This window comes from Macaca thibetana, chromosome 5 (genome assembly GCF_024542745.1).
Source record: "Macaca thibetana thibetana isolate TM-01 chromosome 5, ASM2454274v1, whole genome shotgun sequence".
NCBI lineage: Eukaryota > Metazoa > Chordata > Mammalia > Primates > Cercopithecidae > Macaca > Macaca thibetana.
Window position 1 is genome coordinate 87,583,493 of NC_065582.1, and position 22,613 is coordinate 87,606,105.

General features: G+C 40.8%; 1 protein-coding gene across 6 annotated transcripts in view; it reads left to right on the top strand.

Moving 5' to 3' along the window:
• Positions 1–1,143: 1,143 nt before the first annotated feature.
• The window catches only part of PPP3CA (protein phosphatase 3 catalytic subunit alpha), a 330,028-nt gene continuing 308,558 nt past the window's right edge, over positions 1,144–22,613 (top strand). For 3 of the 6 annotated variants that reach the window (XM_050791108.1, XM_050791106.1, XM_050791109.1), the window contains exon 1: positions 2,647–21,859. Coding sequence is in view for 2 of the 6 variants with exons in the window: in XM_050791104.1 (XP_050647061.1) it covers positions 1,900–1,957 (58 nt within the window). In the remaining 4 variants the exon portion in view is untranslated. Of the gene's footprint in view, positions 1,958–2,646; positions 21,860–22,613 lie in introns of those variants that run through there. The other 3 variants (XM_050791104.1, XM_050791105.1, XM_050791110.1) reach the window with 2 other exon arrangements.

The following is a 22,613-nucleotide window of genomic DNA, read 5'->3' on the forward strand; positions in this document are numbered from 1 at the left end:
AGCCTGACTTTCTCTTCTCTAGTTTCTTTTCAACCGGAGGGACAAGTGTGGGGATCCGCTTTGGACTCCAAGGCCCTGCCCGCACTGGCAGCACCAAGCGGGTGTAGAATGACTCGAAGGAGCAGGGAAGGAAGATGGGTGTCAACTGTCCCGGCCAGTGGCTGCGTGTGTGTGTGTGTGTGAACAGGGAAAAGGCCACCCTTTCCCGTGTTTCTCCCGTCTCTTCGGTTCTTGGAGATCCGCAGGGCTGTCCCAGGTAACTCCGAGTTGCCCTGGGTCGCTGGGGCTTGATCAGCATGCTCCTCCGCTAGCCCGCTCCGGCGTTCCACAGCGCCCCGCCGCTCGGTGTGCACGCCTGGGTGGGACACAATAACAGCCCCTACGCCGCCAACGCAAAAGCAAAAACAACCGTACACCCCATCGCAGTCGCAGCTTTTCTCCGCAAGGTAAGTTGTTTATTCGTCGCCGTTTTGGCGAACCTCCCTGGACAGCTGCGGCAGCGACGGCAGCTGCGCCGCGGGCGCCAAGCTCCCAGCCTCTTCCTTCCTCCGCCCTCTCAGGGCTGCCTCTTACCCCCACCCTCTTCCCTCCTATCCCCGCCTTTTCTCTTCTTGCCCTCTCGTGGGCCACGCAAACAACCGGAGACACCCTCTGCACTTGGCTACTCACACTGCGGCTTAACCCAGCCGACAAGGCACGCTTGCCAAAGAGGCGCGGGTGTGCGTGTGCGGGGTCCGCGTTCAGAGGCCAAAGGAGGGTGGCGTGGTAGAGCCCTTCTCCTCCCGGCCGCGACCCCTTGCCCACTCTCTTTCCCTAATCTCGGCCTGCCAGCAAAAGTGACACCTGAGCAGGGACTGGGCGGTGGAGGCTGGAGGCCCGCTGGTCCGGCAGCTGGGAGAAAACAGAGCAAGGGGCGGGGACAACGAGGAGGAGCGGGAGGCGGGACGAGCGGAGAGGCCGCCACCTGGCACTGAGTGATGTGCACTCTAGCCAATGAACGTGCGGGACTCCGACGTCGGGGCGGGAGGTCGGGGGCGGGCTCAGTGGGGAGGAGGAGGCTGCCGGCGCGCAAGAGGCGGGGGCCGGGAGGAGGAAGGGGAGGAGGCGGAGGCGGGCGCGGTGCGGCGGCGGCGGCGGCGGCGGCGGCGGCAGCGGCAGCGGCAGCGGCGGAGGGGGGTAGGCTGTGCCCGGGACTGTGTCTGCCGAGCTCCGCGACTGTGCCTGTGTGAGTGGAGGAGCGGCGCGGGGAGGCAGAGGCGAGCGCGGGCGATCGCGGCGGCGGGACGTCTCCGGCAGCCGCGGCACCAGCGGCGGCGCTCGGTGTGGAGAAGCAGCGGTAACAGCAGCAACAGCAGCAGCGGCAGCAACAGCGGCAGCGGCAGCGGCAGCAGCGGCGGCCGCCTCTCCGCCGCCGGGGACGCCAAGGTGCGGCTGGTGGCACTGACATCGGCGGCCCTGCCTCTCCTCCCTCGCCCCCGGCCTTCCCCATGTGATCGGTCTTAATCCCGACCGTGTGTGCGCGCGTGGGGCTCCATTCCGCGGTGCCGGTTCTCCGTGCCGGGGTGGGTGCTCGTGTGTGCGCTTCTCCCCATCCCCCTTCCCCCAAGAATAAAAGAAGAACCGGGAGGCGTGCTTAGAAAATAAATAAATAACCACCACACACGCGCAGCCCAGAGCGAGTCGGCTGGGCTGTCGGCAGCGGCGGAGGAGGAGTGAAGGCGGCGGCGGCGGAGGAGGGACGCGCGGAGAAGGCAGCAACTTTAAAGCCAGCTCAGAGCCTAGACCTCCAGCCGAGCGGTTTGCAGCGCGGCGGCGGCGTTGAGTGTCTGGCCCGCCGGTCCGGTCGGGGTGTGCAGTCGGACGGACGAGCAGCGCGTCGCTGTCCTCCGGCGGCTGGAGATGTCCGAGCCTAAGGCAATTGATCCCAAGTTGTCGACGACCGACAGGGTGGTGAAAGGTAAGCGGAGCGCCGCGGTGGCCTGGGTGCACCGTGTGCCGCAGGCGCCTGGGCAGCTCGCCTCGCCTCGCCTCCCCTCCCCCGCCCCAGGTTCTCCTCTACCCGCTCCAGCCGCGGACCTTCTAGGATATTGTGCAACCCGCGAACCCCCCGCCCCCGCGGCGCCCTTCCCCCACGCGTCCCACCCAGCCTCACTTGGGGCATTTTTATTGACGGGGGCGTCAGTTGGCAAATGGCTGAGCCGCGGGGAGGTGGCGGCGGGGGTGGCGGTGGCGGGAGGGGGCGCCCGGGGGGTGGTTGCTGGTAGGGTGTAGCTGCTGTGACAGAAATAGGAAGTGGGTGGCTGCTCGCAGGCTTGCATGGGATCGGGTTTATGGTTTTCTTCTGCAGAGGGAGGGGTGATTTATGGCTTTTAAAAAATTAATATTGCATTTTTATGTGGCCGTGGCTTTCCACCGACTGCCTCGCTCCGGCAGGGTTCTCTTGGCGCTCCATTGCAGCAATTCCCTCCGCGCCCCCTTCCCCCTCCCCCTCCCCTGGAAGGGCCTGCACAGGACTCGCGAGAAAGCGGGAGAGCGTGGGGGGAGCCCGGCGCTTCCTTCCGCGCGGGGCGGAGGCGGGGGCGGCCGCTGGCTGGAGGGTGGCCGCGGGGGGCGCGGGAGGCGGGGAACGACCCGAGAGCACCAGCCGTTGCCGCCCCGGGATTTCCCCCGCACGCCCCGGGGAGAGACACGAAAACCACTTCTCTAGCCTCCCTTGCCATCCCCGGCAGGCCCCCGCCGACCTGTCATTGCTCTTGAAGGGTTCTCCACTCGTGCACACCTCCCAAGTGATAACCTCATTCCGCCTGCTTCCTCCGTGCCCTGGCATCCTTTTTGTAACGGGCTGTTTGATTCCTATTACTGCCTCCTCTTCCCCGCCTCCGGGATGATAAACTCCTGGCGAGGATGGCACTGAGGTTGCTGGCAAAGAGAAACTGGGATGTGCGGAGTGAGGAAGGGGACAGGCTGTGGTTGTTCTCTCTATCGCACGGGGATCCACCGGCCTCCTTGTATTCCTCGGTGTAGTGGGGGAGGAATCATCCTATGAATCCTGGAAGGATGAGGCAGCAGAGCAGACCCGCCTGGATTAAGTAGTATCTCTCATTCCTGGGGGTCAGGACACCAAGCAAAGCAGGGATGGGCAAGAGCTGTGCGCGGAGCGGGCCTCTGAAATTGGAAACAGCTCTGGCTGGTGTAATGTGTGTATGTGGTGTGTAGAACAGAGATGGTATCTAATGTGGCCAGAGCATGCAGCTAGAGTGCAAGGCAGTCAAGTCTTTCGCACCATGAGCACTTGAAAGTGAAGTAAACCCAGCAGCCCAAAGACCATGATACACAAGTCCCTCTGGGGTTTCAGAAATGATTCTTTCTCCTTAGAGGTTTACTCAATTTCTAAAGTAATTTTTCTGTGTGAGTGGCAGTGGTGATGGGGGAAATTGTGTTCCCTTTTTTCAGAAAGAACAAAATATCTTCTTTTGTTTTGGTTATACCGGAATCATTCCTGCTTCAGTTTCTGTGCAGGATTCATACACCCATGAAAATAATGAGGAAATAGCTCTGCAAAAATTATTTGAAATAGGGCTGCAGAGAGATGCACAGCTATTTTATTTTTCCTGCGGGCATGGATTTTCATGGAAACAGTCCATTCAGATTTATTTGAGAGAGCTGTGTTTTGCATGAAAGGCTTCTGTTGACATTTTCAAAAATTGAGACCCTTTGCTGGAATATTAGAGAATGATAACTGTCTCCTGAATGTGTGAAGTTTAGATGTAGCTCTAATCTAGGTTAAGATCAAAACAATGTAAAACTTACAATTCAAATGATACTAGTGAATGTGTTGTCAATTAAAAAAACACTTGTGCACACATAGGGTCACATTCCCTGTTTTAAATCACAGGATGTGGATTCTTAATGTAAATGTAAAGTCATGTCATCAGGTGAACATGTAAAAATAAATGTTTATACTTTCTGGCTTAGTGTCTCTACCAGTTAGAATGGAAGAGCAAATGGAAGAGCCCAATCAACCATTCCAAGGCTACTTTGCCTTGGTTTTTTTCAATGCTGTATCATTATAAATGACTTTTCATTTTAGATACACACACCCTCCCATAATTTCAAAAATTTTATTTACATACTATGTGGATAATAGACTCAAAATAGGAAAAGTTAATTTTGCATTTGTTTTGATAGAGATCCTGGTGTGAGATGTGAAATGTGAAATTTTGTTTATAGAAGTTTTGTTGATGAATCCTGATTTTAAGGTGGATACCCTGTTGTTGTTTATCCTGTGTTTTCTTGTAGACTTTATATTATTGGCATGAAAGGCATTATCCAAGGTTGGATTCAACATTTTGTCGTACATAAGATTTTTGTGATTAGTTATTTGAGATAATCTATTTTGATTATTAGCCTTCTGTGAAATAATATTTCCTCTTGAATATGTATACACATATTGAATGAATGGAAAGTATGGGTATGCTGGATGTGAAACCTACTAACAAGTGATTTAATTTCCAAAAATTAGATAATACGGAGTTTAGAAACCATGATTTACTTGAAATTTTGTTAGAACTTCATCTCAATGGCTATTTAAATCATTCTTTAATACAGAAAAGAAGTTATCCTTGAGGAAGTATTTGTGCCCCTTAAGTTTTTTTTTTTTTTTTTTTTACAAAGTATGTGTAGTATTATTTACTATATATGCATACAGAAATAAATATTCAGATTGTTATTACCATGGCATGCCGTGGCATTTGCTTACAGTTACCATTGTTAGTGTCATCTGGCTTTTGTTGTATAACAGATTGCTATTTACAAATAAAGATGTGCTTGTGGTTTGTAGTAATATGATGTGACTGTTTTCTTAATTGTACTTTTAGAATGCAGCTTTAGAGAGGTAGGTTGAGTTTGTCTCAACTATGTTATTTTTGAGGTTTATAGAATCTGCTAGCATGTATTCAGAGACCCTGATCAGTTCTAAACCTTAAAAATGAAAGAGAATGATGGCAGTGGAGATGAAAAATATTCATTTAGATTATCCCAGGAGAAAAAGTTACTTCAGTTAGCAAAACTAGTGCTGTTTCATTTTGAGTCTTCTTGGATTAAAACAATGGAAAGTAGAAAAATTCAGTGAAAACATCTTGCTAATGACATTTGCTGGAAATCAAAATAGTTTGATCTATTTATTGTTTTACATTATGTTTTTAAAGATACATACAGCAAACCGACGGCAATAAATAGAAGAATAACCGTCTTCCTCCCCTCAACCCCTGTCCTGATTTTTCTCTTGGTGGTACTCTACAGGCCTTGTCCCAAACTTTGGCTTTTCTTCATTTCTCTCTATTCCTGCTTAGAATGTTTTGTCTGGCCCTAGCATTCCCTGTTGGTCATAGAACTTTGCTATGTAATAGTTAAAAATACTTAGAGGAAATTAAACCCTATGTGATAATGAGTGTTTGGCTTTGTTAAATCTCTTAACCTTCCTTCCCTCTGTTCCCATCCCCAAGTTATTTTGTGATGGGACTTTTACCTTAACTCAAACTGATTGTAATGGTAGAAATTTTGTAAACTATGGGAGGCTGTTGAGAATAAATTTCTGAGAAGAGTTTTGTGGAATCTCTCAGAAACTGTAGGTAGTACGTTGTTGTGCTTTGTGTAAGGTTGCTTTTGGCTCTAGAGAATGAGCTGTTTTCCAGGTGTATTCACAGCTTAGTACTTCATGTAGACAGAGTACACATAGGGGAATTCTGAAAAGATACTAAGATCCTATATAGAAGCAAGAAGATGCTAATTAAGTATTAGTAAGTAAATAAGCATTCCAGTCACTAGTATTTCTAGCTGGGTGAGACTGATAATACTACTTAAAAAGAAAACAAATATGCCACATTGGTAATAACTGTGGTGTTTAGACCTTGATGCAACAGAGTAGTAAATAATGTCATTTATTTGTGGTGTTCCAAGAAGAACTTGTGAATTTATTTTGCTGACATTTTGTTACCATCAGTTGAGTTTCATGTATCTGGTTTTCAATTTGAGTATAGTGAAACTTTATTAATTCAGTATCATGAATTTAAATTTATTGTGAAAAAACACCAGTGTTTGTTGGCTGAAGTTTACATCAGCATTGGATGTGAAGAAAGGGGTCCAGTAATCAAAAAGTATAAACAACGTAGTTCCAGCATTGTTAATAGGCCAAGAGAACAAATTCTTTTCAATACTTAGTGAACAGTGTGCAAATTCATCCTGCTCGTTACAAGTTAGGTTGGTCTATTTATTAACATTTCCTTTCGGGACTATTATAAAGTGAATATAACACAAGTACATTGTTGTAAATACATTCAGTAAATTTAATGATTAATGGAACAATTGAGACTGGGATTCAGGGGAATTCTGGTGATTCTAAAATGCCATCAATTAGAATAATCAACATTTTGAAGATAATAGTTTTTTTGGGAAGTGTGGAACAGAACCCTTACTTTAAATGGACAGTATATCTTAAGACATCCAGTTAAAATAGGAAAAATTTAACATCTAGCATCTAATTAATGAGGTTTACTCTAAGATTTGTTTAAAAATATGCCTTTTAAAATCTGTTTGTCTCTTTATTTATTTGTAATTTTAGAGAGATGAAATATGATTTTGAGATACCATTCATTTATAACTTTTGTAATTGGTCTCTCATGCTTTTCCTTATCTTTTTTTGTGTCAGCTATGTGTAAATTTGAAACTAATTATGACACCAAATAAAGAATCCATTTAGGGTGACCTCATTGGAAAACACCATTTTTGCAGAGATACTCACTCTCCTTTTAGCAATGGAGATGTGATGGTTAAATTACCATTTTGAATACTTCCAGAACTGTGAAGAATGGTGGTGATTCATGATACAGAATTTTGATAATTACTAAAAATCATTTTGTCAATTTTTTTTCAGCAACTTTCTGATGTAGCAGTCTCTTGATATATAAGAGGGATATGGTGAGACCTTGAACTTCAACTTTCTGTAACTCCACTGGTATATGTTATAACTTCACAGGCTAACTTTCCCTATACATAAAAGGGGATTAATTGTATCCACTGCCAACTTGTGAGGACCAGAGGATAATCAAATGGGATATGGGGGGTGGGTGGTTACACTTTGTCCACCGCCTGGTAATGGCGATTCAGTCACTGCTAACACAGAATTAGAAATGACAACATGTTATGTATGTTTTGGTCACCTGGGAATAATCAGAACCATTAGTATTGAAAGCCATGAGTGCCTTGGGTCAAGAGTAGGTTATGATGAATTTTATTTTTATAGTTAAAGAAGTGGAGACAGAATACATAGAATGGTTACAGGTAAGTGTAAACAAATTATTTTCTTTATTAAAGAGGCTTTTCTCACTTAAAAATATTTTTGAAAATTGCCACTGGCCAGGTGTGGTGGCTCACACCTATAATCCCAGCACTTTGGGAGGCTGAGGTGGAAGTTTGGACAACATAGCAAGACCATATCTCTTAAAAAAAAAAAAAAAAAAAAAAAAAAAAAGAAAAGAAAAAAAGTAAATGGCCACTTCTTTTGGTATATTTAAAGTCTCTTCGCATTTTGTTACCCATTTTGTTTTACTCAATAATTAGCTATGTAAAATGGTGTGATTGGGAGAGGAAGCTTTTTATATTTCTGTATTTAGTAGACATAAAATTCTGGTAATAAATATTATGATCTAGTTTGACCTTGGCCTGAGGTTCACTAAAGAAATACTGTTAAACATTGCTTTCTGTTCAGGTAAATATATACACAGGAATAGAATAGCATACTCTCCTGCAAAGGAATGTCATTTACTTTCATTTTGAAGGATGTTGTCTTAAGCCTGTTTGTCTGAACTCCAGGTAATGACCCACACTGATGCTCTGGTTTGACAAACAAAATCCTCAGATTTGATGATTTTGTTAATTTCTAGAGCAGGCTCAGGTCAAAATATCAGTCAGTGATTCTGAGGTGTTGCATTCCTATTTTTAAAGCAGTCATTAGGTGGGACTGATGTGTGCAATGAAATAGGATTTTAGTTTGTAAATTAAGTCTTTAGTACTCTTGACATTTTCAGCATTCTAAAATCATTTTATTTTACAATAATTCTATCTTTTATATGAATCCATCAATTATATTTCATTTGAGAAGTCAAATAACAATATTGTATTCCTCCATGGTTAGGGGTTCTGAATAATGGCTTAAATCAGATGGGTTGTCAACTTTATGACCTAGCCCAGTTGCTGGTATCTCAAATCTGTTTTAACAAATACACACTCGGATAGTGGAAACTTTAGATATTAAAAAATAAAAGCCCTCACTGAGGAAGTGGCAATAAATTATTAAAATGCTATGTTTTTGGAATTCAAGTAGATTCTTTTTGAGACCATCATAGAGAGGAATAGAACTTTGTTTTCCTTCTTTTTGTTTTCCTTATCCATGCTTTTGGATAGTCACAGCAAAATATACTGTGACTCTATTTTAAAAAATGGTCTGCCTGTCTGTGAACTTCTGTCTTTTGCAACTGGAAGTTTTGTGTGTATCTTTCTGCAAAAGAGGAAAACAAGTAGATATCAATGATTTATAAAAGCTACCTCAAGATTATGACATACTACTTTACAATGTTTGTCAATTTCAGGTACTTTCGACAGCTGTGAAACCGGAAGAATGGTGGTTGATGTTCAAAGACAGAGTTTTATTTATATGGAGCTAAATTTAAAAAATTTTCATCAGCTCTAAGATTCTTAGACTTAAAGTGAGTCTTTCTGTGGTGATTTTATTGTCCTAGCTTTCCTTTCTTTGAGGAAGAATTAGTAGTAGTTTTCATTTAAAATGTCCAGTTGTTTCTATGTAATATCAAAATGTTTTGGAAATTCTAGTCTGTCAGTGTCTAAACTATGTGTCTTGGTTGCTGCATATACTTGGAAGTTGCATAAAATTGTTAATATTTTTATTCAAAGTTTTAGTTTGAAAAAAATGGTCATTGTCTTATTGGTCCCTAGCTCAATGCCTTGCTCATTATGCACTGAATAAATTCTTGTTGAATGATATGGGCATTGCAAAATTCTCATGTGCCTTCTGAAGCCTTTGTTTTTATTTTGAGTGTATTATATTAAGTTCCATTTGTAAACGGTTCTGTATGGTGACTGGCGAATTGGAGTGCTTCTTTCTCCAGCCCAATCGGGGCATGGAGTATGAGAAGGAGGCATTAATAAGGTTACACAATTAGAATGAGAGCTGTTTTGTTTGGTCACTTGAACTCACTTTATCCCTGCTGAATATAAAAGGCTAAGTTCTATTCAGTTTAGTTTATTTGCTTGAACCTGACACCTGTCTTTCAGTTTTTATTGTATTCCCCCTTAGGCTGATCAATTTCTGACAAGTGAGAAAAAATACGTTAATCAATGAGTGTTTGATTTATTGGGTGATTTGTGTATTTTAATTATTGTCTAGACATGGACTTGAAGATAAAATGACCTGGTAAATTTCATGAAAAAGAAAACAAATTGGAAAAAACCTGTTTCCCTGTTTGCATCTCAATATATCATTTCCTATAGTGCTTTTGTAATCCAGAAATGCAGCCTTCTCCAGCATGACCTCTTTCCTTTCTCTGGCTCCCAAAATGTCATTGGATGCCTTCCAGTGGAAAAATACACAGGCTATGAAAAGTTAAGAAAAAGGTAGCACTAACGCTGTTGACTCCTTAGATTCTTACAAGTGGGCTTTGAGCCATCCATTGACATTTGTTTTTAAAACATCTTGTAAGTTATGCCATTTTATCAAGTTAAATTAAAAGCAGGATATATTCTTAAAAGGATGGAACCTGAATCAGGAATTCAGGTTTATTTTATTTTTTGTTTGCTTTTTACAAAGGAATTACATTTTAAAAAATGATAAATCTGGCATTGTTGGTTCATTATATTTAATGCTATTAAAGTTACACACATTCCTGTTTTGTGTGGGCCTGATTATTGGGATAACAAACGTTCTCCTGATCATTCAGTTCTCTTCTTTCGAGCTTCAGTTCAGAAGTTGCATCCTCTGGGACCTGCATCTCCTGACACCTTCACTTAGAATAAAGGAATTGAGCCTCTTCCTTCTCACAGAGAACACCTTGATAAAAGCATGTTGCTGTGATGACTTGTTTCCTTGTCTGCCTCTCCTTCCCCAGGAAGTGGAAAGTCCTAGAGACAGAAGTTCTATCTACTTTTGTATCTTTAGCTCTAGCACAGGGCCTGCTGTAGAATAGGCATTTGATACATGGTTGTTAAAGGAATGAAATAACATAAAGGATAAGATGGATTTAAATTTCTAAATTATAGGATTCCTTTATGTTTTGAAATTTTGTCAATCTTAAATCATGATCAGTATGCAAACGTCTGATGAGTTTCTTGACTTGTAAGCTCCCGTCGTTGTAGAAGTGTGTTTTCCTATGAAGTTTTGAAGTGCTGTATTTTATTAACTGGCATTATATGATTGTTGCTCAGTAGCCAGCATGCAGAAGCATAACTGGCAGAAGTGGCCTTCCCATGGGGAGTGGTTGGCTTTTAGTGGATTATTGTCACAATGTGTATAGGTTGATTTCCTCAAAGGTGAGTGATGGTTTCTTTCTCAGGAAGACAGGTAATGATACTAAGTTGAGGGGAGAGGCATTTGACAAGCATGTGGGAGGCCCATATTAGTCTTCACATGTGCAAATTGAAATGAATAAAAATGTATAAGATTAGGAATTAGAACAAAGATTAAAACATACTATACATCCTGATGACTTACTGTGTATATACCAATAAAAAATGTTCAGGCCCATCACAAGTACAGGCTGCTCATGAGTCACCTCTCCTGATGGCATGTCTGCATGGTGAGTGTTTTTAGAAAAGCTCAGTACTGGAATCCACACCAACAGAGTGGCAGTATAGTGAAGCACTTGCTCTTAGTCCCATCCTTACAGAAGACCACTAAAGCTGCACTACTCCAGATGTGGTCGTATGACTTCTGCTTAAAGAAAGCCAGCTGCGGCTTTCCAAGCTCCATTTTATTTTTGTTCTGAACCGATATTTCCGGTCTCTCACATGGGCCAGGATATACTTTTTCTTACTAACACAGAAATACTTTCATTTCAAAGAGTTGAAGACTAGGTAAATTATGGTTTCCTAAATAAAATCTCACTGTTAGCTTCTGTTGGTTTGCATTCAGCAACCAGGAGGGAATCTCTGTTGTCATTGCCTCTGGTCAGAATTCTTCCTGAGTACTCTGTCTCATTCCACGTGCCCTTCCAGAAATGGATGTGTTAAATTTTGGAGTATGTTTTATAAAATAGCCCCCAAGATGATTAAAGGACTTTAAATAAATTGTGACAGGAACTGAGAGATTATTCAGTCTGAACAAAAAAGGGTGAGTGGTGATTTAACTACAGGCTTCAAATACTAGAACATCTTTCTGTAGTTGATCATACTCAGATGTTCATCACGCCAGTCAACTACAGAGAGGAAATATTTAGAAGCATCAGAGAATTAGGTGATTTTTAAAAAAATTTAACCAGTTAGGGGCATTTGACTTTGAGATGGTTTATGGGAATCATCTGAATGGAGAGAATAAATGATTCTCATTTATTTTTGTTGTAAATGTGAACTTTATGTGTGCTAAAGAATAGTCTAAACCAAATGGCGTTTTGAAGCTGGAAGGATCCTTGGAAATAAATCTAATTTTCTGTCTGGCTCAGAATCCTTTATTTGTTGGGGAGAAGGATTGGGGGATGTAGGGGAGACCTTTTATCTCTTACACTTGCTCATGCTTGAATTTAGGCATACAAATCAGACTCCTAGAATTGGAAGGTACACCAGAATTCTAGCTCAGGCTATCTCTAATGTGAAACTCCTTGTCCAGCCTCTCTGATGGATAGAATCCCATCCCTGCATGTACACATCTAGTGAGAGGCAGCTCTCTATTCCATATACGTCTCACTCCATCCTGGACAACTCTGCTTTCAAGGAATATTTTCTTGTGCTTGATTACAATCTGATGCTTTGAATATACTTCCTTGTTCTTAGCATTGCCCTACAGAATTCCATAGAATGAGTCTTACCTGTTTGCCTCCAGAGAGCTCATTTGATATTAAAAACAGGTTTTTTTTTTGTTTTTTGTTTTTTTTTTTTGACAGTCTTACTCTGTCGCCTAGGCTGGAGCGCAGTGTCGCGATCTTGGCTCACTGCAACCTCCAGCTCCTGGGGTTCAAACGATTCTTGTGCCTCACCCTCCCGAGTAGCTGGGACTACAGGCATGTGCCACCTTGCCTGGCTAATTTTTTTGTATTTTTAGTAGAGACAGGGTTTCACCATGTTGGTCAAGCTGGTCTTGAACTCCTGACCTCAAGTGATCCACCTGCCTTGGCCTCCCAAAGTGCTGGGATTACAGGCATGAACCACTATAGCTGGCCAGCTTTCTCGTTCTTAAGTCTGCTTTTTTTTTGTTTGCTTTTTTTTTTTTTTTTTTTTTTTTTTGAGACAAAGTTTTGCTCTTGTTGCCCAGGCTGGAGCCCTATGGTGCGATCTTGGCTCACTGCAACCTCCGCGTCTTGGGTTCAAGCCATTCTCATGCCTCAGCCTCCCAAGTAGCTGGAATTACAGGCACCGCCACGACACCTGGCTATTTTTTTTTTCTTTTTGTATTTTTAGTAGAGATGGGATTTCACCGTATTGACCAGGCTGGTCTTGAATTCTTGATCTCAGGTGATCCACCCACCTTGGCCTCCCAAAGTGCTGGGATTACAGGTGTGAGCCCCCCATGCCTGGCAGTTTCTAGGTCCTCCTCCATCCTAGGAGTCTACCTTTAAACCCAAGTCAGGCTGTTGGAGTCCCTTGAAACTGGAGAAGTGAACAAAGGTTGATCTTGACTGACTTATTCCACAGAACCTCCAGCATCTCGTGCTCAGTTACTTGGTACTCTTGCTTGCCCTTCCGTGTCCTCATGCCAACTTGGAACTCAAAAGTCTTTACAGGTGGGCCCAGTTTAGCATCCCGTGATACCCCTTGGGAGGGTGAGAATTGCCACAGTCATGATGCTCTTAGTTCTTATGCCTTTCCCATTGAAATTCCCTTGTTTTTTTTTTTTTTTTTCCATGACTTATGCAGTTTCAAGTCATCAAATGCCTAATCTGGTCTATAAGTAGAAGTCTCTGTAAAATCTAGATAGCAGATGTGTTTTAACAGTGACTTTCTAAAGGCATTGCTTTCACCTTTCATTTATAATACAGGCAAGTAATAAAGACAGGATGAAAGCATAGCACCATGTGGTGATAGTGGGGCTAGTGAAAGACAGGCCATGCCCCTTTGTTTACTTTTCAAATCACGCCACAAAGACAACTAGTTCAGCACCTCACTTGACCAGAGCCAAACCTTCCTCTTGTGCTTGCTTTCACTTGTGCCTAATCTTTGAAGATTGTCTGCTCCTAATGCCGTTGAGTTTGGCAAATTTAGTGAATTTGATTGTAATTTGATAACTAGTTTGAGTTTCACTGAGTTATGAAGGAGACCAGTGGTTTCCAACTATGGTGTCACAACACATTGTTGTGTTAGACTCAGCTGTGAGGTATTAACAGCTACTGATAACCTACAGAAGTTTGCCACTGACTTATTTTAAGATATCTGTGTATAAACGAGAGTGGATTCACATTCAACCCTAAAATGCTACTTTCCCTTGCATTCTGACATGAGGGGATGGAGCTTCAACTGTCATGGTGGGCATTTTGTATAACTTGCAGTTGCTGGATCTTACTGATAGGTCTTTAATCACAGTGGAAATTACATATGTGTGTATTTCCCTGAACATTTTTTTTATGTTGGTTCATTAGAATCTGGATTTGTTTATCCTAGTGTTTCATAGAAGTGAATGTTATATCATGTATATCTGGAGGGAAGAAAGGCCGAGACCTGTCATGGGAGACTGTCCCTTTGCTAGCCAGGTCTGTAAATTGAGTAGATCTTGAAACATTTAGGTAGGCACATTTGGGGTGACTTCAAAGTCCTTTATGAGGTCTTCTCTCCTCACACGTCTCCAGGGACTGCCATACCTGAAATTTCATGATTTTTTAAGATAAGAATGGCCTTTTTGATAGATATTTCCAAAGTACCTGATCTTTAAAACATAATTTACTGAACTGGATAATTTAAATTTTTTTCCCTTTGGATAATGTTGAATCTAGGAAAAATATCCTGTTGTTCAGGAGACTTTTCGAGAGTGAACTTTCACGCTTCTTTTTAAATCCATATCCCATGCCTCTTTGAAAGTGTCACTTGGGGGTTGGGCGCGGTGGCTCATGCTGGTAATCCCAGTACTTTGGGAGGCCGGGTGGGTGGATCACCTGTGGTCAGGAGTTTTAGACCAGCCTGGCAAACATGGCGAAAAACCGTCTCTACTAAAAATATAAAAATTAGCTGGACGTGGTGGCGGGTGCCTGTAATCTCAGCTACTTGGGAGGCTGAGGCAGGAGAATCGCTTGAACCCGGGAGGCAGAGGTTGCAGTGAGCAGAGATCACGACATTGCACTCAAGCCTGGGTTACAAGAGGGAAACTCTGCCTCAAAAAAAAAAAAGAAAAAAAAAATGTCATTGGGTTTTCCGTGCATCCCTATTTCTCATATGATATAATCTCCTGCTTGGTAAGTAGATTATTTGCTTGAGTGTAAAATGGCTGTTAGAAAGATACTGCTTCTACTTTTTAAGCCATCGATCTACCCATCCTGCTTACGTATGTGTCAGACTTTTAGCGCTCACTATGTGTGTGGCTCTGCACTATGTTCTTGCAGCCTAACATAATGTAGGCAATCTGAAGGTTACTGTCCAGTGTGAGAAGCAAAAGGAACCCACAGTATAAGTTGTGCTTACTTTAATAGCAGAAGGTGCTACATCCTACTGTGGAATGCAGAAAAGGGAGTGATAAGCTGCCTCCATAGACTGTGTTTTCGTTTTTTGCAAAAATAAATGTAATCAATATTAATTTGTGGGAAGTGTAGCATATATTGCCATGTGTTATGACTTTGAGCTTATTTTAAAATACAGATGGATGCCCGTTTTTGCCTGACATGATAGTCAGTGTTATCAAAGACAAGAGGCAGACCATTCCTTCATTCACTCATTTCCAAAACACTGAATACCATTCTGTGCCTAGTGCTATACAAAGCATGGGAGATTCAGTGTCGATAAGTCTTTGCTTTCCACTTAACAAGGGATGATTTTAATTATAGATTGTCTTCCTATTAAGTATGAATTTTAGCAGGCATTAAAATTAGTTTGATAATATGAGAAAAAAATGAAGATTGAGGCCAGGTGCAGTGGCTTATGCCTGTAATCCCAATACTTTGGGAGGCTGAGGTGGGAAGATGACTTGAGCCTAGGAATTTGAGACCAGCCTGGACATCATAGTGAGACCTTGTCTCTACAAAAAAACAAAACTAAACAAAAAAAAAAACACTGGACGTGTTAGTGCATGCTTGTTGTCCCAGCTGCTGCTCAGGAGGCTGAGGTGGGAGGATCGCTTGAGCCCAGGAGGTTGAGGCTGTGGTGAGCCATGATCATGCTGTTGCATTCCATCTTGGGTAACAGTATGAGACCTTGCCTCAAAAAAAAAAAAAAAAAAAAAAAAAAAAAAAAAAAAAAAAAAAAATTGTATTTGGAATTCTGCAGCTATTATAACTCACTTATGAGCAGGGTATATGAGATAGAATCATGGACTATTGAAGGTGGAAGAGGGCTCAGAAGTGAGCTAGTTAAACTATCTTTCAAAAAGAAAAGGTATTTCTGTTAGATGGTTAACAAGCCACTCTTCACTCCGCCTCCCTCCACATACTTCCAGTGATGGGGAGACAGCATCACAGTGTGGAAAGAGCATTGGTTTACAGCTAGACAAAACCTGGACTTAAATCCTCTGTCCTCCATATACCAACTGTGTGTCCATGGGCAAGTCATGTAACCATCCAGAACCCATTTTTCTTATGGAAATTTGGAAACAATACTAAGTTTTTAAGGTTGTTGTAACGGCGAGAGGAATATTATGTAAAATATCTAGTGTTAGTGCCTGCATGGAAAGTGTTCCCAATATATGTTAGGTATTGTAATTTTGCTGCTGGACAGCTCCTTTGAAAGCCATGCTTTTTACTTCTAGAAGGAGTAGTAATTATCATTAAAGTAATACACTTCCTCACCTCCTATCCACTATCAAATCCATTGTACAGTCATTTGGGGGACCCTACCAATCCACTGAGGGAGGTTGGCAGTAGCTGTCCAATGGCTGCTTTCTGTGATATTTGACATGGTATCACTTTGTTCTTCTTGAAAGGTTGTCCTTATTGGCTTTCATGACTTTTTATTTTCTCGGGTTTTTTGCTGTCTCATCTTGACTGAATCCTAAATGTTGATGTTCCCTTATCCCTTTATACCTTCTTCTAGGCAGTCTCATGTCCTTACACTTACAGGATTGATTACTGCCTGTAGGATGATCACTGGCATGTCTGTATTTGCAACCTAGACTTTTCTCTTGAGCTGTCTCTCAAACCCTATATACAGCGGTTGCTATGGATGGGTATGGTGAAAATACAGTTGGGTGTCTTTTCTCCTGTGTTTCCTGTGCTTGGTGATGTCATCACCACCCATCCAGTCAACTAAACATACCTTTCAGTTCAAGTCTTTTAAATACTTCTAACCTAGTGCTGCAGGAGCCTCACAACATCAGTGTCTCTGCTTTCAACCTTTTTCTCTTGCATACATGTATTTTGTCACATTGTCACTAGGATTATTTTGTAAAATGAACATTTGATTATGCCAATACCTACTTGGTGGTTGATCCCTTTTTTTACTGGTGTGTAGGAAGTCTGTATATTATGGAATTTGACCCTATCACATGAATTCTGAAAATACTTATAGCATATGTTACATTGTACTGAACTTATTTTAAGTCTTCAATGTATTTGAATATAAATTTTTGGGAGCTGGGAGCATTTTTTATTTGTATATGTATTCTGAATGTTTATCTGTGTTTGGCATATAATAAAAGTTGATTGAGCTGAAGGACCTAAACACCCGAAGCACTCCTTCCCTGCTTTTCATTTGCTTTACCTCTGCATGGAACACTTTTAGTCTGTCTGTCCTGTGTGAAACTTCTCTGAAACCCTTACCAGCTGTCTGTGCTACTTCTCGTCCCTTGTATGCACAATGGATCACAAATGTTTGCAGCATTTTTTCTTCATTAACTGAGAAATCTCTGAGGGGCAGGGTCTTATCCACTTGATCTCTCCAGTGCTTAGTGCAATGCCTAGCACATTATTCTTCATTTGTGTTTTTACAACAAATTGACTGGAGAAGATATTTCTGTTTATTACACAAGAATAATGAAGCAAAGTACTTCCTCTCTTCCCGACCCATGTCATACTTTAGCTCCAGTTGAATTACTTTCTCTCATACTTTGAACTTTAGGAATACCTGACTTTCCCTGAGCATTTTCATGTGATGAACTTATAAACCCGGTCTCCTTTACTCTAGATTTTGTAATTTTTATTTGTAAACACAAAATTGAAAGTAATATCTCAGTTCGATTTATTCTTGCTAACCTCTGATTCTAGCCTTTTGAGACTTAAAATAAGAATCTGGAATACTTTTACCTATTCTTTTTAGTTATTTGTTCCAATTTATGCCATTAGTATATTTGTCTAGACATTTACCCAAACATGGCTGCTAAATTCATTTTTGGAGCCAGTCATTTTGGGTGAGTGTATTCACAGATTGCTTTGATTCTGCATATGTAACATGGGACAAATTCCCCATGTTAATAAGCTGTGGCTTCTGTAGAAAAGGGAGGTGCATGAGGAATTGTTGTCCTTGATGTTTTTCTTACCTAGTTGGTATATTTTTCTGTAGCTCTACTTCAGAATAACTTTTTAAAGAATGTCCAGTGTTTTTGCCTACCTTGAGCTTTAATCTTTTGTGATTTCAGGGAGTGGAACAAATGAACTTTCTAAGGATAATGATTAGAGAATTTGTGCATTTATTTTTGGCAAATGTTTTGTAATATTTTACACATATTTGAAGAGAACACTGTTAATTTGTAGGTGAGTTTGCTTCTCCATAGGATCTTGCTCAAAGAAAAAAAGCAATAAAGTGTTTTGATATTTTTTGAGCTTTGTATTCTAAAAATTTTAATGGCATTAATATCCATGCCTTGCATGTATATTACCTCATTTTAAGTACCTTATGTGAAGTTTCCTAGTGAGTAAGTGGTGGATCAGGTATTTGGACTCCAAGTCTTGTCTCAGATCCTGGGTTTTTATCACCATAACACTAACTTGAGAGCAAGATGAGGCTAAATATATTAGATAGTGTCAGTGAATTGATAGAAAATACTTAGTTATTAGGGATTTGTTTTTATATAAAATATCGTTGCTCCTGGAAATCATTTTGGCTGAACATCTGTGGCGTTTTCTGTGGGAGAAAAATCTATTACTTTTCGTGGGGTAAACATTTTTGTCTTCTTTGTAGAAATATGTAGTTGAGGCCCACAACAATGGGACTAGACTGTAAATTATGCTTTTCTTGACATTATTGACCTTATTACGGTGTTACAACACAAACGATCCAAAACATGAAGTACCAACTATGAGGTCCATAAAGAAGTCATTTTAATTGGACCTTAAGTTTTTCCCCTAGGTTAAGACTGGAAAAAAATGTAGTGCTAGTTATTATACACTGTTAGCCGTTTTTTATAGACATTGCTTTTTTTATACAGGCAAATTTTGGACATATTGTGGCTTTATACAGGCATATTTTGAAGATATTGTGGGTTTGGAGATATTCCAAACTGCCACAATAGAGCGAATTTCACAAGAAAGCTAGTCACACAAACTTTTTGGTTCACAATGCATGTTAAAGTTATGTTTACACTACTGTAGTCTGTTAAGTGTGCAATAACATTATGTTTGAAAAAGCAGTGTACATACTTCACTTAAAAAATACGTAACTGTTGTGCTAATGATCATCTGAACTTTCAGTGTCTTGGGGTGGCTGTTGCTTTATCAGGTGAGTGTATGTAGTATTCAAAATCCTTTGAGTTGCTTCTCAAGGATGAGCAAAGGAAGTAGTTTTTTTAGATTCCAAAGAAACTACCTACTTTGCTCATCTTTGAGAAGCAACTCTTTATCCATTAAAATTTTATCATGGTATTGCACCAAGTCAGTCCCGTCTTCAGGATTCACTTTTAATTCTAGTTCTCTTGATATTTCTGCCACATGTGTAGTTACTCCCTCCACTGAAGGCTTAAATTCCTCAAAGTCAGTTTATTTCAAACTCCTGTTAATGTGGATGTTTTGACCTCTTTCATTAATCATGAATGTTCTTAATGGCATCTGGAATGGTGAATCCTTTCCAGAAGATTTTCAATGTACTTTGTCCAGATCTATTAGAGGAATCACTATGTATGTCAGTGATAGTCTTATGAGATGTATTTCTTAAATAGTAAAACTTGAAAGTTTAAATTACTCCTTGATCCATGGACTGCAGAATGGATGCTGTGTACAAGATCAGAGCTCTTGGGTGACTAGGTGCATCGCAAAGAGCAGTAATATTTTGAAAGGAATTTTTTTTTTCTCTGAGCAGAAAATCTCAATCTCAGCCAAGAGCTTAAAATATTCAGCAAACAATGCTGTAAACAGATGTGCTGTTATCCAGGCTTTGTTGTTCCACTTACAGAGCACAGGCAGAGTAGATTTAGCGTAATTCTTAAGAGCTTTAGGATTTTCAGAATGGTAAATGAGCACTGGTCTCAACTTAAGTTACCAGCTGCATTAGCCCCTAAAAAAGGGAGTCAGCCTGTCCTTTGAAATTTTGAAGCCGAGAGTTGACTTTCCCTCTCTAGCTGTGAAAGTCCTAGGCGGCATCTTCTTCCAATAGAAGGCTGTTTCATCCCTATTGAAAATTTGTTGTTGAGTGTAGCCACCTTCATTAATGATCTTATTAGCAAGGTCTCCTGGATAACTTGGTGTAGCTTCTGCATTAAAATTTGCTGCGTCAGTTTGCACTTTTATGTTGTGGAGATGACTTTTTGCCTTAAACTTTGTGAACCAACTTCTGCTGATTTCCAGCTTTTCCTCTGCAGCTTCCTCACCTCTCTCAGCCTCCATGGAATTGAAGAGAGTTAGGGTCTTGCTGCTGATTAGGTGTTGGCTTAAGAGAATTCTGTGATTGGTTTGATCTATCCGGATCACAAAAACTTTTCTTATATTGCCATTAGTCTCTTTGGCTTTCTTATCATTTGTGCGTTCACTAGACAGCACCTTTAATTTCTTTGAAGAGCTTTTCCTTTGCATTCACAACTTGGCTGTTTGGCACAAGAGGCCTGGCTTTGGGCCTGTCTCCACTTTCGATATGCCTTGCTCGAGAAACTTAATCATTTCTGCCTTTTGATTTAAAGTGAAACGTGTGTGACTTTTCACTTGAACAGTTAGAGACCACTTCAGGGTTGTTTAGCCTCATTTTCAATATTATCTTGTCTCAGGGAATAGGGAGACCCAAGGAGAGACAGAGAGAGATGGGGGAATGACTGGTCAGCAGAGCAGTCGGAGCACACACATTTATTTGTTAAATTTGTTGTCTTACATAGGTGTGGCACGAAGTGCTTTAAAACAATTACAATAGTAACATACAAAACCGTGGATCACAGATTACCATAACAGATAATAATAATGAAAAAGTTTGAAATATTATGAGAATTACCAAAATGTCACACAGAGACACCAAGTGAGCACATGCTGATAGAAAAATGGCACCGCTAGACTTGCTTGTGACCGAATTGCCATAAATCTTCAGTTTGTAAAAAATGTAATACCTGCAAAGTGCAGTAAAGCAAAACACAATAAGTGAGGTATGCCTGTATTCATTTTCATATTTTCGTTGCTGAAGCAAATAAAGGAAGCCACACATAGCTAAAGTGAAAGCCACTTCAAGGAGACATCACATGAAACATTTTGAGGAGGGAGTTATGTGGTTTCATTGTAACATTTTAGATGCAAATGTGAATTGTTTTGAGATCAGAATTTTTCATTTACTACTTTTAACTATTCCTGTACTATGATGAATGTTTAGGGTTAGCCTGGTTACACACTTCCTAAATTGTTTGAAATAAAATATGATAATTGAGAATTTTAATGCTTCTCCTGAGGCAGGTGATTGGAGACATTTGTTTGTTCTTGTGATTCATAAACGTATTTTGAATCCATCTGAACCGGGTTTGATTTACTTTGAGAAATTCTGTGGTTGAGGTAGTTGCAGGTTATAGGTTTAGGTGTAAGGGAAGATTTAACACCCTGCCCTGATTTCCTGGGTCTGTAAATTCGGGGAGCTCCAGTTTCGCACTGAGGCCTCTTACTATCTTTTGCTTCGTGGTGAATACCTCTGCATGTGGGAAAATTTCCTCCTGCTGGAATCAGCTTAGGTTCATATTTTCTTTTTCTTCTTTTTTTCCCGTGATGTTTTTGTGGACCCTGAACTTCAAATATATATTTTTTAGTTTTTGTTTACAAAGGGTGTCCAGTACCACGTATGTGAAAAATTTGAGTAACCTTCACACAACTAGAGTGTTTTGTTGACAGTTCTCATTTTGTTAATATATGTTTATTGAAATGTAAGGGTTCTCATGGCCTGAAAAAACAAAATATATATTATAACTTTCCTGCTGTGTGTGTTTATTTCAGTTCTGAAGCTAGACCTTGCCTGAAATAAGCTCTGCTTTACAAGAAAATTGACGCTGTGATTATGCCCAACATTTATTATGCATATACAGCTAATTTGAATGTTATAAGTATAGGAAAAATATCAGGTAAGTCTGTATTCAGATAGGAATATCAAAGTAAAATAACCAGTGACTAAACATTACAGTGGTAGTACCTGTGAACCAAGTGAGAAAATATGTAAGAGACATGCTTGGATTTTTCGTTTGTCTCCCCCCCTTCCCCCACAAATGTGGATTTAATTTGTGTCTTATAAGTGAAATTTTAAAGTAGAAGATTATGAGAGCTCTTCTTCCGGGAATTCCCCTAGTAAATACAGCTTCTAAGTTCACTTCACTGTTTTTGTTCTTTCTTGAGCTAATGAGAGAGGTTAACATATTTGTAGTAGATTCCAGGTTTTAAAATTTTTTCTTAGGGAAGAGAGGCAAGCTGGAGTCGCATTCAATCACAGTATTTGGTTCAGTAACAATATTTGATTGGAATTCAATTGTCTTGGACAGAAGTAAGAGTGTTCATATTCTTAAAAAATGGAAATGTGCATATGTACATTCACTATTTTAAATAATTATTTCCCTTTCACTCTTATGCTGAACTGTATATTATTACCACATGGATGAAAGTCTACCCCTTTCCTTCTTCACAAGGTTTCTGACTATGAGATTTTGTGAGTGATTTGGTTTATTTGAAGAATGATGGAATTATCACCAATAATGTATATTTTAAAATGATTTTGTAGTTATGCCTCAGAATAGGCAGATAGATGCTGCCTATTCATATTTGAACTTCTGTCCTATGAAGAGCCAGCCCCAGAAGGGATCTTCTGCTTTTGATTATTTAGCCTAT